This window comes from Clytia hemisphaerica, unplaced genomic scaffold, assembly GCF_902728285.1.
Source record: "Clytia hemisphaerica strain Z4C2 unplaced genomic scaffold, Clytia hemisphaerica genome assembly, whole genome shotgun sequence".
NCBI lineage: Eukaryota > Metazoa > Cnidaria > Hydrozoa > Leptothecata > Clytiidae > Clytia > Clytia hemisphaerica.
In genome coordinates this window covers 1-17,446 of record NW_027103289.1, presented here as the reverse complement: position 1 = coordinate 17,446, position 17,446 = coordinate 1, and the positions used below count along the sequence as shown (strand labels likewise).

Sequence of the window (17,446 nt, the reverse complement as noted above, 5' to 3'; positions counted from 1 at the left end):
TAAACCAACTTTAACATCTTTGAAAACATAATTTTCTCCAATCATGCCATCACGTTTATCTCGTCTTCCCACCCATAATCATCAAATTTTTGTCTATTAGCACCAACATTGAGTTGGTTCATACCCACTTTGATATTGTTAATCAAAACGAAAGTTAAAAAGACACGATGAAGTTGCAACATTTCGAAGGAAACGGCAGCACGCTGGCCAATTAAATAAGAGTTTTCTTATCAAAGCTAATTCAAAACTGCACTTTTAAAGTTGCGAATTTGTGCGCGAAGGTGAAAGCAAGTGAAATTGTATGCTTTTAGTGGAGTTTGTGGATGAAATCAGAAAGAATTGGCTGAAAAGATTTCCGTCCCAATACTAGTTTTGTTTTCAACTGGTTTTTGTTGGAAATGCAGTTAACAAAATCAAGTCATATGTTAACAAACTTACAACGGGGGTTCTGTTTTCTCCTGCTAGCTGTGTTTCAGCATCGATGCAGGATCTTTTTACATAAATATCATTTCAGAATTTCTCATGTTATTGAGCAATGAAAAATTGAAAAAATCACTTTTAAAGATCCGAAAAACCTTTCCCTCGATATAATTTTACATTTTCCAAACACCTCTGACATCTTTTCCCTTGTAGGACAGCACATTTCTGCCGACTTGACATTTCATTGTTAAAAAAATTGCCATTTTTGGCAATAGTTGCTTTAAAGAGCAGTGTCTGTCTGTCTGTCTGTCTGTCACAAAAACTTTAGGGCAGCCTGGAGACTTCAAAAATGCTTGGATTTGGCTGAAATTTGGCACACTTGTTCCTTGGGTGAATATCTGGGAGTTTTTTCCACTATATATAGTTCAATTCTACAGCTTTATTTCTTTCAGCTAAATATAATAAATTATATATAAAATTATAAATAACAAATATGGCAAAACGCAAACTTCAAATGCACCAAAATCTTCAAATGCAAAGAAAATTGCCGCCGATAATGATGCTGAAATTGCCCCTGATAATTTTTGGAGCTGAAAGTCCGTTTAGCCTGTTATTTTTAAAGGTCTTGTGAGTTCTTGCACCCTATTATTTGAGCATATACAATCGGGCCTTTGAGTTAGTTGGGAAAATACTGAAGTTGAGCCCAGTGCGTTGCGCACGTTACTATTCTATATACTGATGGCGAAATATATAGCATGGTATGGGCTGAGAGTTTGATTTTCCCAGATCCTAATAACAGTTGAAAACATAACCAATCAAATTTTGTTATTCTTTTACTGATCACACTTTCTTTGAGAAATCCCAAGTTCCGAAATTTGGTTTTTATTTTAGTAAGTGAGGACAGCGCTAAATTCGAATTTCCCACTGTAAATTTTTTGAGGCAGAAATCTGCCTCACAGGTCATACCCGTCCTGTATACATCAGATTATAAAAGTACAGGACTGGTCTCATGTCTAGTGCAATCAATGCAATGATATTCAAAAAACTTTTAATATCATGTATACAAAAGTTGTCTTTTTGATTTCCAAACATTCGTTTTGAGCATTCACTTTCATAACAATTTGCACTTTCAATCAGTTAGGTTCTTCATACAAGTCAACAGTGTGTCACAATGTGGGATATTTCGATTGCACTGAAGTGCATCAAAAACACCAGCTTTTTTGAGTTTTGTCTCGTTTACCCTGTTCATAATTTTCTTACGGTAAACCTCTGAAGGCGCATTGAGGAAAATAGTCCTCCCTCGCTTTCTGAAGTTTTGTTTCTTTGGTTGTTTTTCATTTTAAAAATAATGAAGATGTAAAATTACTATTAATCCCATGAGTAAAAAGAGGTATTATGTCTAGTCTAGGAAAAGTGAATAGAATCTCGCAAGTTAATATGTGCAAATTAATTTAGAAAACGCTAGAAAAACGCCTACTGAAAATTGAAACTATGAAATTATTGAAATATTTCACTAATCAAGCATCAATCCTTTAGTTTTTGTTAAGTATTATAAATTCATTGGTTTCATTTTCTATTTCAAGCCAACATCTTAGCAAAGAGGTGCTTGCCCATAGTTACCGTAGAGTGAATTTTAAATAAAAATTATAAATATTTTCAAATGTATGTGTACACAAGAACGCAAACAAAGTGTTCAACAAAAGCAGAGTTATTACTACTACCTTCTTCAAGAAACACAAAGGGTTAACTAGGGGAATTCTTTTTTTAGACACAGTGGTTCCTTCCTAAACTCATCCTGGTAACAAAAATGCTTATTGAAGTTTTATCACAGCTGCTCTCTGATAAAAACAATGAAAGGAAGGTTTGTCAATTTTTTCATGTGCATCATTTAATAATATTAGGTATAATATTAAAGCAATTTAATGAGAGTAGTGAAAACTTTGAACATTCCGGACCTCCTCATACCAACAAAGTCTAGACTGAGCTTAGAAAAATATCTCATTCTTTGGAGTAAATGCCTTGATACTAGCTGTACTAGAAAATGTAAGAGTACTTAAAAAATCCCTTGAAAAATTGCCCTTTTCAAAATCAATCAAATTCAATCAGAAATATCTGCTCCTATTTGTTCCTATTAAGCATCATATAAGTTGACACAATATCTATAGATATACATATATGTTTTAAACTCAGAGTTTTATGGTGCTCAGGCACCAATCATCAGTGAAAGGAGATACGTTAGAAAATAAAATACAATATATTGTCTTCAAAAAATGTTATGATGTCATCAGGTGGTTCAAAGATATCAAGCTGAAATTTTCGTCTGTGTCTACATTTGGCAATAATTTCTGATCTCTTATTCAGTAAGTTCTTTCCTGGGTAGTTTGCAATCTCGAATTTCTTGGCAAGACACAATAATTACAACGTTTGGTTTCTGGAGTGAAGGTTTTGGAGTTGTAGATGGTTCGCCACGATACGGTTTGTTGGCCGTTCAGGTCTTTGATACGCCATACTTCAATTAAAAAAGTATCAATTGGACCCTAATGATGATAGTGTTTTATATTTAGAGTGCTTCATCAAAACTTGAATTGATGCTGAAGGATAATGAGATTGTCATTGCCCTTGATAAGTCATCTGGAAGAAAGAAGTCGGAAATCACTTGGGATGTTGTAGTGCAAAGGATTGCAAAATTTGTTACATTGGAAATTGAAAAAGCTAGTTCATCGGAAGTTTTGGAAAAGAGGGCTAAGGTAAATTTATTTTGCAATGCTCTGAGGATATATACAGCAAAGACAAAGGAATTGAATATCATTTTTTGACTAAAGCTGTCAGCTTCAAATTTTCACAAAAGATGTAAATAAGCAAAAGGAAATAAAAAATGGAAAAATATTTTGAAAAATTGCTTGCGTCAGCAGAAATATATACTATTTTGAAAAAACTGAAAAAGGGTGCCTTACTTTCGTCAAGTACAAAGAAAATCAATGGACCAAGCAAAACTGATATATAATTTTGGTGGTATTTCTGCTTAAAAAGAATTATCATAACTGAGAAAAATATAAATGTTTTTTTTGTTATTCTTATTTCGGAAAAAAACTTATGAAAACTGGCTATATCTGTTGGCACTCAAAAAAACAATGGAAAACCTGGGAAAGAAAATGATAATTGCTATTTTTACATTTTGAATACAATGTCAAAACAAAAGGTCTCCTGGATGGGAAGTCAAATATGATGCATTTCAGTAGTTTTAAATGATGAACTGTATACAACGTTAACATTCAAATGACTAGAATGCCAAGATGAAACAAAGAATCTTTCTTTTTTTGGAGAGTTAATGTCTATAGAGACAAAAATCCTTGTATTCTCTCAAGGGACCAGTTTTTATTCAAATTAGTTTTCGAGGCTGGCATGGGTCAAATCAAAATTTTCTTTTAAAGTTACTTTCATTAAGCACTAGTTCGTTTTTAGAAGTTTTTAGGCATATTCATTTGTTTGCGAGTCAAGCAAATGATAAAGCGCTTTTGTAGCATTAAAAATATCTTTGATACACATTTTGGTGCGACACTAGTGTTGCTAAGTGATGAAGGTCCAGGTTGGAGAGGTTTTTTATAAAAGATGATTTAGGTAATCATTACAGTACCAACAAATTTGCTTAAGGAGACAATTTTCCAATTTTCTCATTTTCAGAATTTCTTTTGTCTTAAAACTCAATAGTCTGGCAATGAGTTTTATTTGTGAATAAATAGGCTCAAAACATTAACATAGTTTTATATTGATATGTATTTTACAACATATATCTTTTTAGGAAATTGCTAACCTTTACAAGACAGCAATAAGGACCGCTGAAAGAAGTAAGAATATTATTTTTCATAATTTTTAAATGCTATCAAAGACCTGAAATGTAAACCTCTGATTTTAATTTCTAGTAACTTGTCTAGCTACCCTCTCTTTCGATATTGTGAATAGCACAATCAGGCACAAGCACAATTTGCGTGACACAAATAGAGAGTTTTTTTATTATCGACCGCCGGAGGCGGTTTCTTTCATAGTGGTACGCTAATCTCGTTTTGCCTTTGGCTCATTACTTTGTCTACCATTTACTTTCGGTTTTGTTAACTAGATTACCCAGGTGTTTCTCTTTTTTTTCCCTGGATGTCTTTTATTCGAAATTGAATAATCGAGACATGAAAAATGACTACATTGTAATCTGTTTTCAATTAGTAATCTAAAATGTACTGGAGAAGACATGTAGGCGTTAATAATGTGCGTGCGCTCTCTCGCGAGCGTGATGCGTGATGGAAGGTGGTCGTTTCAGTGTGGTTTACATCCACACTTTGACCTAGTTATTTGATCTGTCTTTTATAGATAACACTATCCTAAAACCTGGACCAGTGTTCAACCATATTGGATATGTTATTGAACGAGTGGAAAAAGGGTCCTTCCTTGAAATCTATTCCAATATCTTGGTCAAGCTGCTGCTGCCAAAACGAAAACATTCTAATGAGCTTGGACCAAAGCGATGGAAATGTAAGAACTGTTAAGAGCTACTTATTTATGATTCATTCTTTCACAAATACTAACTAATAAATAAAGAATACTCAAATTTTACTTTAGTTTTTGTGGAACTATTTTGCCAGTTGTTGGAAGCGAATCAATCACACCAGTCAGCTTTTGTTTACGCAAGTGCACTTCATAAACTGATGGAGATTGTATGTAATGTACCAGACGTGGACACCGGAAAATTGTCTACCTTCTTCAAAGACATTTTCTCTACAAAGAGGTATTACTTCTGGAATAATCAAGAATAATCAGGTTTAAAATTTTAAGTTGTGTTAATCTCAATAAAAAAATTATTTTACAGATCAAATATGATGAGTATTTGGTTGAAAGTGCACTTATAAAGCAATCCCTAATATTTTCTTTTCTTTTAGGTCAAAAGAGAATGTTTCCTTTTTGGAAACAATGATATCAAGTATGAATTTATTTTGTAAAGCCTTTGTTTTGGAATGTCAAGCAGAAATTTGTGCTCTTGGTGATGATATCTTTCATTTTCTGCTCAATATTTGGAAATCCCAATCTGCTTCATTGAAGGTAATATCAACTGGCCTATTAACATTTTTTGCTCAAATTTTGTGAGGCAACTCCACATGACATGTATTTTTGGGACAGAGGGTCAATTTTTTGCCACCTTTTGGTATGGTGTATTTTACAGACCGGCCCAGAATTGCCCTTTTTTGCCTAAACAGCCCCTAGGATACCATATCTCATGATTGAAAAATGCTATTGAAATTGTGACAAGTATTAGGTATTAATGTTACAAGCTTGTAGCCAAAATTTTAGACAAATCGGACGAGGGGGTTGTGCTGAAGGTGAGCATTTTAGGTAAAAACAGACTGGTCTTTCAAATACCAACTGATCACGTGACTAAATTGAAATTTTGCACACTGTCTTAGATGGTCAATATCTATCATTGGTGAAGATTTCAAGTCAAAAGCGCTGGCATTAGTTCCAGAGTTTTGGCAGGTGGTCAACGTGTATTTTACAGACAAAAAGTACCGAATACTCATGTGAACGAATTTTTTCTGTTACTAGTCTCTTTTATTTGACAAATCAGCCTTCAGAAACAAATTCGGTCAAATCAAACGAGGCAATCAGTCAATACAGGATTTTGGTCAAGTTTACATTCTGGTCTGTAAAATACCAACCAGATAGGTCAAAATTTCAAAGTCATAGTACTTGTCAATCTTGAGATGCTTTCCCTAGTAAAAAAATAGGAAGATGCTCGAAGGGTTAAAAAGTCTCAACAATCGAAACTATTATAATATTTTGAAGACTTGTTTTTATATATGAGCATTATCTATAGATTATTTTTTCTTCAACTTTTATTGTAGAATCAACTTCTAACCTTCTTTGATGTCCAGTTGAAAACGCACTCAATAAATTCTTCCGAGACTGATTTGGATCTTTACCCATGGTTTCATGATGCTTGGAAAGTATGTTTTAAAACCATTTACTTTCATCATTTTCTAAATACCTCCTAAGAAAATAATCATTTAGGTTAGGTACTATCTATGCAACTTTTAGTAATAAATCTTTCTTCGTTTAGGCCAATATGAAAGAACTATTTGAAGTTTTATACAAAGAAATGGCACAAATATCAAAATCAAAGTAAGTGTCGACGTAATCTCAGGTTCTTTTCTATGACATATGGTTTCTGCTTACCAATATTAGTAAATAGGACGTCAAAAATATGTTGCCAATTAAAAATAACTTTTGGGCTTGTACAGGACTCATTCGCATGCATAAATTTTAAGTTTGTTGAGTACTATTTTTGATGAATGCAAGTTTTAATGTGTAAGAGAGATAATTATGTAAAAGAGACTTTTTCTTTGGGTTAGCCACTCTGAAAATCGGAAAAAAAACACAACTGGTCATTTTAATTAAATAGAATTACTTTTGTTTTTTTAGAAAATCCTATCAAAAGAAGTTGATTTCCTTGATGACACAGTTGGTGGGTCAGGTAAACATTTTGTTTTCTTATCTTTTTTACTTTGATATTATTGGTAGATCAGACAGGATCAGGTAACGTGTTTTGCTGTCTTATATTCTAACTTTGATCTATCAGTATTGCTGTTTTTTAGTTAACCTTCCTCAATGTAGAAGTAAACCCAAACATTGAGAATACATTTGAAAGTGGTGAAAACCGGAGAAAAAGACAACGACTTTCAGATGAAAAACCGTTGACAGCACTTCTGATGGGCATTGATTTTGTGGTTCGCCCTTCTCAGTCTTGTCTTATGTATGTATTCTCCTTTTTGATCATTTTTTCCAGCAGTCTTTTTTCTTTATATTTGCTTTATTTTTAAGTCGATGCATGTCTTTTCTTCATTATTTTAAAAGAAAACAAGAACAATTCATTGTTAAAGAAGGACTTTAAAGGGGAAGTTAAGTAATTTCTAGGGTACCCGTTTTTTGCTGCTATCATCATTATATGAGAATATCATGTGCCTCAGGTTACTTTTTATTCGTTCGAAACACTTTTTTCTACGAGATATAGCTCCCTCTTTTTTGCAATAAAAGTGAGTTTTTAAAGAGAACGCGTTTTTTAAAGAGGAATGGCACGAGCATCTGTTCTGACGTAATTTGCTCCAAAAGATGAACAGAAATGTTTCTTTTAAACAAAATCTGTACTGATAAACAGTGTTTTGTAAAGAGATTCTGCTAGACATCTAATCGTTTTTTAAAAGATTTCTTCACGTTTCTTCGATCCTATACACGTTTTTTTTTATTAGAACCTAGTTTATAAGAACATTGAGGCTGAAATTCGTCGAAAAATTAAGAACATCGTAAGAACATGCCCAGCCTCAGTTTGGAAAGAAATGACAAGAAACTACAATTTTTTCCTCTTTTCAAGCAGTTTTAACTGAACTTAGGGATGGATTTTCTAAAATCGAGAGTCAAATATTGTCCAAATTTTACCAATTTTATGTGCTCTTTATTTTGCATGATATTGTCGATTTAGAGGAGTCTGGAAAATTAAGAACGCATTTAAGAACATTTTAGGCTGAAAATTGCTAAAACAATAAGCACATCCAGGCTCAGCCAAATTTTAGGTGTTCTAGTAAAAAAAAAAAGTACTTTCTCATCCTTTCTAGCTACAAGATTAGTAAGTCCTTGACCTTCTGTGATAATTTTAGTTTGATGAAGCAACTGTAAATGCTAGATTTGTAGATGCGTAAAAAACTTCGGCTCTCCAGAGGAAAATGTGTCCACGAATAGTCCTCATCCTGATTGGGTAAATCGCTAATTCCACTTGAATTTTGTGGCTGAAAATCATTCCATCGAGAAAAAAAAGAATTAACATATCCCATTTAAAAGTCTCTTATTTTGACTTTGACTTTACTGTGCGAGATTCAAAAGTTCCCTAGAAGATTCTCCTTTCTTTACTTCTCCTAGAATTTAGAAAAATATATATTATTTAACCCAGTTGCTTTCAGACTTCAATTTCCCACTGGAGATAGCTAGCCTTTAGAAAAACCTACTGGTAAAAACAAGTTCTAGACTTTAGATATAGGGCGCACAACGTACGTTAGCATTAACTCACTAAGTAACGTTGACTTGTCATGAAATAGGAATTATTTAACATTAACAACATATTTCTCTTTAAAGAGCGAGGAATGGTCTAAATACAATTTTTATATCTCTTGTCTTTCGTGTTTCATAACTATAACTTTACTTACGGCCTCTTCACATACACGTTTTTTTTTTATAAGGAACACGTTTATAAGGAACTCGAGGCTGAAAGAAGTCCAAAAAATAAGGAATTGTTAAGGAACTGCTCAGGCTAAGAATAAGAAAACAAGTTCTAAGGAACAGTAAAAGTAAGAGTTTTCACTTGAACTAGCTATGTAAATAAGGAACTCAAAAGGAACTTTGAGGCTGAAATTTTCTATAAAAATAAGGAACTCAAGGCTCAGAGCAAAGTTAAGGTTCCTTTATATAAAAAAAACGTGTAAGTTCAAAACTTACTAAGCTTACTGGACCTTACTGAAAACACAAAGATTCTTTCACATACCTAGATATTGTGGCTACCATTGAATTTCTATTGAAAAAAACAAGGTTTTTGGATTCTAGTATGGTTAGACCGTATAAAACATCAAGTAATGAAATATTGAAAAAATCAGGGGTTGAAAAAAGTTTTGATCAGTTATGATACAGCTCTTTTCTACTACAAAGTCGTTTAAAAAAGATTCTTTCTGGAGCAAATGACGTCACACGAAAGAGAGATTAGAAGAAATTTTAAACAAAAAGGGGGTCTTTTAAACACCGGTTTTTGCGTCTAAAAGAGTATGTGTTTATGAAAGATATATCGATGTTTAGATATTGAAGTTGAGATTTTCGTGAATTCTATGATGTTGGTTTTCAGGGGAAAAACATATACCTTAAAAATCACTTAACTTCCCCTTTAAAGATCTTGTTAATAAAGAAAGGACTTAAAAGCTGTTGATAAAGTCTTTTGACTTATTAAATATTACGTTTAAGATTGAAAGTAATATCCAGCTTGATGGATGATCAATCATTTGTCATCAATGATACGACAACAAAAGATATTTTAAATAAGATTGCAAACAATGCCAGTCTACCAGGTATTGAGTAAGTGTTGTTTTTATGTTTCGTATCATCATCCATTCGATGTTTCGTTGATTGTATTTAAAAGTTTTTTTGTGAGAACATCCATAACTTTTTAAGCCTTAGGGTATTTTTAACCCTTTGAGTTTCAGGCCTACAAATGTTCTTAATGTGCTTTTATTTTCACCATTTTATGAGCATTTTTGTCCATTTTCTTAGGAAATGGGCCATTTCAGAGTGCAAAAGCCTTATTAAGATGTTCTTAACTTGTTCTTAACATTTTGGCCATTGAAGCCATATGTTCTTATATAGTTTGTTCTTATATTAAAAAAACAAAATTTAAAATCTCACTGAATTCTTTTCCAGCGTCGAACACAAAAACAATGTTTTGTTACATTCAATTGCTGTTGCATCTCACTGTTGCGTTCAAACCAAAGGAGAATCGAATGATTGTAATTTGGAATTACTGAAGATTTTTTATGTTTGTCACAAAAGCATGAAGAGTATAGCTGACCAAGAAAAATTTATCCCTTTCATCAGAACCTTGATTCAAGTAAAATGCCTTATTTGTCTCTATTATTTAATAATTTATTTTGACCCTTAAAACTATATGTATTTTGTCCACTGTCAAAACCAACTATGTAAACTTGGTACTCCTGTTTACTAACTAAAACTAACACCAACTAAAAAATTTCCTGTTCCCCCATATCTCAATGTCTCTACAGTGTCTCAAAGTTTTTTGATAGTTGTCTAGGCTATAATTCTTATTAAAATAATTATGCCCACAATATATTTTTAAATTTCCCCTGCTTCTTTTCATTTGCAATATTCCAACCATGATAATTTCTTTTCAGTTCAAGGTGTTGAGGATAAATCAGGTTTTCAAGAGAGATGATCCCCTTGATCAATGGCATTGTTCAAGGTATGAGATAAATTATCAGTAACAAGAACTCTTCAAGCAAACTTTTTGCACATTTGTTGCAAGATGATCTTGTAATGCAATTGACTTATTCTTGGACTACTTCAAGACCAAATAAAATGTTAAAATCGACCTCTCTCAAATAAGAGGAATTATGAAAACCAGATTGTGTTCTTATTTTTCTAGGGAATTGTTGATTCTGTTTTTGGAGATGGCGGCAAGAAATTACTTTCCAGACAACGAGCACAATGAAGAAAGGGAGAAAACACTCTTGAATGGCTTTCCACAGAGAAACATGCTTTACAACTGGCTCATCCCACCCTCAAATCCCTATCAAAACATGGCCAGGTAACTTGTCATAATACTCTTTATTTACACTTAGCAGGATGGATGTAATCTCTGTTGTACTGAGTGTTCTATACCAGAAAGCCAGTAGAGCTCATTAGATTCATACATTTATTTGTCAACAACTCAAAAAATTACATAACTGTCATTTTCACCTACTTAGTTTTGACAAATAAATGTATAATTTTATTTAAATTTATCAAAAACCCTTTGTTAAAAGCCTTTTCAACATGGTTCAACGACTATTTTGAAGACTGTCTCATTTTGCTTGTTCATGTTTTTCATACTTTCAGTTCAAACATCGAAGCCCTTGCACATTTGGTTGTAATGTTGACATGTAAAAGTCCAGCACTTTTCTCTGGTCAAAGTGTAAATGTACCCAGGTAACATTAAGCTTCATTTAATGATTTTAAATTTTTACTCTATGCATTTAAATAATTAAGAAATAAATTTACATACTCATTTAAATATCTTTAAACACAGAAAAAGTGGCAAGGTAGATGAGGAAAGTACTGGATCAGTCTACGATATTGTACAAAAAGTGAGTCGAATTAATATACTTATTGTTTGTAAACATAGACTCTATATATATTGTTGATGAGCAAGCTCTTCTTCTCCGTTCACAACAAGCGATTATGCGAAGCTCAAAACTTGATGTTTTGAGCACTCTGGGGCAGTCTATACTCGCTTACCATTGAACTGATGAAGAGTCCTGGGAAGGACGAAACATGTGTCTACGGATAGATGTATTTGTAAAAGTAAATCTTTTGTTTAAAAAAATGGCTCTTTATTATTTGTAATTTTTTTTTTCATTTTCGGTTACAGCCAGCACCAGTAAATATGGAAAAACCTATCAAGTAAGTTTTCTTAAAGTAGCATTATTTTTGATGTATGAAATGAGAATGAACCATGTGAAATTTGTTATCCTTGTCATAAAAAGCGAATGCAGTATTTCTTTCTTTTCATGACAGGCGACAAAATATGATTGAGGCAGGCTGTGGTTTCCTTATCGAATTGTTTACAAGGTTTTGGAAAGTTATGGTAAGGATTTTCTTTGTTGTCTTTCCCACGTGAAAATGCATTACCATCTGTGTCCTATATCCATCTCTTCACCTCGTGACGGTCTCTTTTCTTTATCAAATTCTAGGACACAGTTGAAGAAAAGGATAACCTGGAAATCCACACAACCTCTTTATGTTTATGCTTGAAAGTTATGGTTCTGCTGAAGAAACATATCATAGATACCGATGCTAATAAACATTTGAGCAAGTTTATAAGGAAGTGTTCGGAACATTTATCGGTGATGCTCCCGAAGCTTCTGAAGCAACAATCAGAAGAAGAAAGAAAAGCTCTGGTTGAAGGACTCTCTCTCTTTGATACATTTGTAAGTATTTCTTTTTTTCGTGATCATTTGATGGTCTAATATATCAACTATGGACGTTTTTCCTTCTGGCTTGAGATACTTTAATGTATGAATGATTTGGATGAAATTTTGCGGATTTTGCGGATTTGGGTGTCATCCGCGAAATTAAGTCCCCATAGAAATTTGGAAAGGTCTAATCCGTGAAATTTTTTTGAGAAAAACTCTGAAAATGTTAGGCAATTACTTTTAAAATGTTAACTGGCATCAAAGAAGCGCTAACAATGTGTATTTCGACAACCAGTACGTGTAACTTTTATTATTCCGTTAAAGTAGTCAATAAATACATGTTTATATTATTTTCAGTTAGAAGATGCAAGTGTATGTTCCATTTTCTTTGCGTTGGGCTGGAATCTTGTGGAAGATGTTCTCTATTCCATTCTCAGCAAAAAGGTAAAAAAGCTAGTTTGTAGCTAGGAAAACTTTAAAGTTTGAAATTTGTAGTTTACTTAAAATCTTGAATTTGAAGTATTAATGTAACAAGAAAAGAAGTTTTCTAAAGGGTCTGCTGACAACTAAATGGGCTTTTCCATAAATTTTTCGTACCCGACCTGTTGAGGATATTCTTTTTTCGAGTTCCACAGCCCCCTGGATATCCAGGTACTTTTAGTCCTGTACCTCCCTGGATATCATCTCCCTCTTTTAAGGTCCTTATAAGGCCCCTGGATATCCAGATAGTATTGAACCCCCTGGATATCCGATATCCTCAACAAGGGGGGGGGGGGGACACGGACTATTTCTCGATAAGCCCAATTATTTCTTTGAACTCATTTCAGGACAGTGTGAGTGGAAAATGGAGTTCTGGCGCCTCTTCGTCTACAGACGACATGATGATGGAATTTGATGATTCTCCCAACAGTGATGACACGAATAACAGTAATCAAGGTATTAACAGATTAGGTCAACACTTCTTACCCGATGGGAAATATAGGTTGCTTGAAGTTCTAAATAAGTTTGAGTTTATCGACCCAGTGATATTCATATTGGAAGTTTATCGTGGCTTGGATCACGAGATTTACGTTTGGCTTCGTTTCATTTACTTGAAGTTACTGGCAATTTATATATAACAATGAAGTGTAAAAAAAACGATATTCTTCTTATTATCAATATTTTAAAAGTTTATATTCCATTAAAAACTAAAAAGAACATCCTTCTTTCCAGACAATCCATTGACATCTGCGAACGTGGGTGAAGAACTTCAAATGGTCGCATGTTCGATCGTTTGCAAAGTTTGTCTTCACCATTGTCAATGAGGAGAAATTGAAAAATGAAAGAACTTTTTTTAACTGACTTGGAACAGGTAAAATTTGACTGTGATTATAATATCCACATTTTCTAATATATAGTCACATGGAGAACCGTTAGATAACCTAGCTTTATTGCACACTAAAAGTTTATAATAAAATTATACAATTTTAAATCTAAGAGTCAAAAATTATATACTAAAGATTTGTTTCAAGTTTACAAAAATATACTGTGCACTGTCAATTCTTCGTCAAAATAATTGACGTCATTTCAGTCTTTGGTGTCGTGGAGTTGGAGGTTGAACTTATTTACATGCCGACATTTCAAAATCAGTTCATTCCTTGAATTTAACAGTTTCTTGGGTTGGTCGAATGTGGCAATTGCTAATTTATCATCAAGGCAGAGTGAACATTTCATAAAATTACATTATACCAATGTCAATTTCTTTTTCACAGGCTCAAGACAATTGTAAAGGGCTTAAAATGGTATGTGCTTTTCATCTCTCAGCAAGTTATTTTATTTTCCTTTTGCAGTTAATAGATGTCAATCCTGTTTAATCCCGTGAATTTTTCTATCTGGGAAAGTCTCAAGAATAAACTCAACCAAGACATCCTAAATGTAGAAAAATAATATCCCGAAAGCGCTGGAATACTTATATAACAAGGATCTGTATTAACACACAACTCGTTGAAATGTCTTTAAGTGTTCTGTGTAAAGGGCTACTTAGACTACACAATATATTGACGAACAATATTCGACAATATGGTTTGCGGACCGTAATGTACGAAGTAAACAACTGGTACTCTATTATAAAAAGGAATTTTCTTTCTGTAAACAACCCCCCTTTATTGTTGGAATATTGCAAATGAGCTGACAATATATTGCCTGACAATATGTTTGTGTAGTGTATGTAGCCCTTAAGATTTCATTCAATTTCTTCTTTCTTTTTTATCAGTTGCTTCAATTGAACAAATGCTTGTCATCAAACCAAAATGTACTACCATCCAAAGAATTGCTCATTTTGGTCAATGTTACAAGGTTGGTTATCCTTTGAGTATCATGCCAATCCTTTTATTATTTATAATTAGAGACAGTGAAAGAAAAAAACCATTTCAACTATGAAATCCGCATTGAACTTGACTTGCATAACGTTCTCTCTAAAATTACGATCCTTTTTCGATCCAGGAGATACCTGCAAACATTCCACAACGACCAGGTGGTCTGTGAAAAGTTATTGGAAGGCATTCAACTTTACATCAGAATGTCTGGCACAATTCCCAACGATGCTACGATGGAAGAAGCTCGATTAACGCTCATCAAAATGATTGAAATCTTTCTGTAAGTCAAGGCCTCAAGTCCATATTGTAATCACTTTATTTATTTGAATAATTGACTGCCTTATTGCACGACGAAATACATTTTTTTTTCAGGTCAGTTGGGTCGACAAAGTATTCGCCACGCGTTCGCTCGAAGATAGTGCAAACTTTATTCGTCATACCAAAGGTACTATATCTATCAACAAAAAGGAAAACCTCCTGTTGTATACATTAAAGCTTTTAACAATGTTGTATCACCTACTCAATATGAATGATAATCTATATGTTATTTTAGCAGATTCTATCAGGGTTTTAATGAGCATTTAGGATTTGACTATTGTTTTGAATACTTTTAGAGCACAACAGAAGAAGAGACGTGGAAGATTGAATTTGAGTTGGGTGAAGAAAACGGTATTTACCTTTCTCCTATCTTTCGCCAAAAAGGCGTAGCGAATTCGTGATCCTTGCCTTTCATGAAAAAGATGTGTGTTCCTTTCCCATTATGATACTAAAGTGAACCATGTACCTTCCTCCGGGTAAACCCATACCCTTGTGAGGGGAGTAGGTTACCATAACTCTGATACAAGAGTGTGGTTGCGATATGCCGGACATTGTGGCGTGTGTTGCCATTTATCCTACTTGCGACAAACTATAAGCTCTCCTGTTTACCTCGAGTGTCATTAAGGATCATGGTATCTGTGTCTTGCATGCACAGAACCAACGGAGCCTGGAATGCACTAAGCGCTTCTTCTTGAAAAAGAAGGAATTCCTACTTGGTAAATAGTTGAACTTGTTCCCGGATAGAGAGGGCTCATATAATCATAAAAATTTAATATATGGGGGGGGGGTGGAGGATATAGCAATTTTCAGTGATTTGCCCCCCCGGACAAAATGACTTTTAGCCCCCGGAGCATTTTTACCCCCCGGACAAGGCAAATTTTGATGATTTTTCGCTACCCCCCGGACAATATATCCTCCAACATTTTCTGGAAGAGCCCGTTCGGATAGAGAGGGCTAATATCATCATATCTTGCATCATTCAGTACTTTCACAATGGAACATTTGTAATTCAAATCTTTTCTTCCATTTCAGGGAAACATTTGGTTTGTGCGTTCGATATCATTCTCACCTTGTTAATGACTGATCCAAGTTATTTGGTTCAACATTACATTTGTCAAAACATGCACAAACTGCTCACTAAACTCAAAGCGGAACAAGTCAAAAAGTTACAGAATCTCCTCAAAGAAATGACCAAACATGACATGGTATACAGTTTGAAATGAGTCAAACCTTTATAAATCCGAACCTATAAAGTTGTACACTATTTTTTATACCTATACCGATCCATAAACTTGAAAACGGTGTACTAATTATCTTTAGTACTTGATTGATAGACAAAGAATTAATGCAAGTACGTCAATTTTATGTTCGATCCAAAGTACTATTAGTAGTATGTATTTGTAACGGGGGTTATGGAAATGACGTTTGATGAAGACAATGCATTATTTTGACGCCGATCAATACTTTACGGTATTGCCTTCATAAACGGCTGGTACATGATTGATGTTTGCTTTGTTTTTTTTTTACCAGGAAATGGAGAAAGAGAAGAATCAAATATCCATCCAACTGTTCGTGGTGAAAAACATTATAATTTTCTGCCCCATACTGGAGAAACAATCTCTCTTGACTCTGATCGAGTCTGCAAGGAATGGCTCCATCCAACACAATGCTATTTTAAAGGTGACAGATTTTTCGATTTTTGCTTTTACTAAATGCACTCTGGTGGTTGTCAAGTATGGATCATCGAACATACCCTCGTAGTTAAAGGTTTTGTTTTGATTGAAAGGCCTAATGCTGCTGATGTGGTAAAAACAAGTGCGACGAGATTAGAAAAAGGTTTTGCAAAAATGAAAATACATTAAATAAAAAAAAGCAATAGAATGTGAGGTCACATCTCGAAACAACTTTCGATCTTTCACTTGTCTGCAGGATATCGTTGCGTAAAAAGGTAGCTTTAATTTATCTGACTCAGCTTGAAGACACTGTCTAAAATAAGCTCCTTTTATTCCCGTAGAAAACATTCAAAATCAGAATTCTCTTTATTCAATAGATCATCAAATTGGTTTCTTCATCTCTCGGCTACAATGACTATTCACTGTACATTGAAGAGCGTCTTGGTTTTATTTTGCACACCTTTATCAAACAAGGAAATTCCATCGAACATTTCCCGGTCAAATGCCTTGGTTTCAATATGAACGAATTTTTAAGGTAACTCCATTTTACTTCAATCTAGACAGAAGGAAACACCCTTAGAAGTTTCCATCAAATATGCTTCTTCAAGATGTTTTTGTTCTACGTGTCTGTCTAGCCCGTGGTCCACTTAAGGCTTTTTAATCGACTGGATGGCGTTGTTATGTACTTAACTAGACTCAGCGTCATCCAAAATTATCAAAAAGTAAGGTTCAGCTAGAAGTAAACTAGTGTCTAGTGTCTAGTGAGTGTCTAGTCTAGTAAGAGCACGTATTGAAATTTCTTTTTAATCTCTTCGTTGAGCAGGAAAATGTTCGTGCCACACGTAATGCCCTGGCTTGTCGTTCACAACAAGTTCGAAGAAATCACACAAATCCAAAACACGTACTTTCCCAACGTTGATCTGGT

At 33.8% G+C, this 17,446-nt stretch overlaps 2 protein-coding genes across 2 annotated transcripts; both read left to right on the top strand.

Annotated features, from left to right (window-relative positions):
• The first annotated feature begins 2,080 nt into the window (after window positions 1-2,080).
• On the top strand, window positions 2,081-13,480 carry LOC136809102 (uncharacterized). The gene is made up of 22 exons (XM_067065677.1): window positions 2,081-2,281; window positions 2,985-3,167; window positions 4,220-4,265; window positions 4,780-4,941; window positions 5,029-5,194; window positions 5,346-5,505; window positions 6,306-6,407; window positions 6,521-6,582; window positions 6,883-6,934; window positions 7,056-7,213; window positions 9,457-9,567; window positions 9,910-10,096; window positions 10,398-10,465; window positions 10,649-10,810; window positions 11,101-11,190; window positions 11,291-11,348; window positions 11,633-11,664; window positions 11,779-11,848; window positions 11,955-12,191; window positions 12,534-12,620; window positions 13,004-13,112; window positions 13,389-13,480. The coding sequence occupies exons 1-22, from the start codon at window positions 2,228-2,230 to the stop codon at window positions 13,478-13,480; spliced, it is 2,448 nt and encodes an 815-aa protein (XP_066921778.1). The 5' UTR covers window positions 2,081-2,227.
• A 14-nt stretch (window positions 13,481-13,494) lies between these two features.
• On the top strand, window positions 13,495-16,609 carry LOC136810034 (uncharacterized). The gene is made up of 8 exons (XM_067066606.1): window positions 13,495-13,527; window positions 13,928-13,957; window positions 14,428-14,510; window positions 14,658-14,810; window positions 14,903-14,975; window positions 15,145-15,199; window positions 15,881-16,053; window positions 16,379-16,609. Exons 1-8 carry the CDS (start codon window positions 13,495-13,497, stop codon window positions 16,607-16,609), a joined length of 831 nt encoding a protein of 276 aa, XP_066922707.1.
• Window positions 16,610-17,446: the final 837 nt, after the last annotated feature.

Bases quoted from the DNA above. Each gene is read 5' to 3' on its own strand.
- LOC136810034 (XM_067066606.1), top strand. From the start codon at position 13,495: ATGAAAGAACTTTTTTTAACTGACTTGGAACAG. The intron at 13,958-14,427 runs GTATGTGCTTTT...CTTTTTTATCAG, and splicing joins ATTGTAAAGGGCTTAAAATG to TTGCTTCAATTGAACAAATG. The intron at 14,976-15,144 runs GTACTATATCTA...GAATACTTTTAG, and splicing joins CTTTATTCGTCATACCAAAG to AGCACAACAGAAGAAGAGAC.
- LOC136809102 (XM_067065677.1), top strand. From the start codon at position 2,228: ATGCTTATTGAAGTTTTATCACAGCTGCTCTCTGATAAAAACAATGAA. The intron at 2,282-2,984 runs GTTTGTCAATTT...TTTTATATTTAG, and splicing joins ATAAAAACAATGAAAGGAAG to AGTGCTTCATCAAAACTTGA. The intron at 13,113-13,388 runs GTATTAACAGAT...CCTTCTTTCCAG, and splicing joins CACGAATAACAGTAATCAAG to ACAATCCATTGACATCTGCG.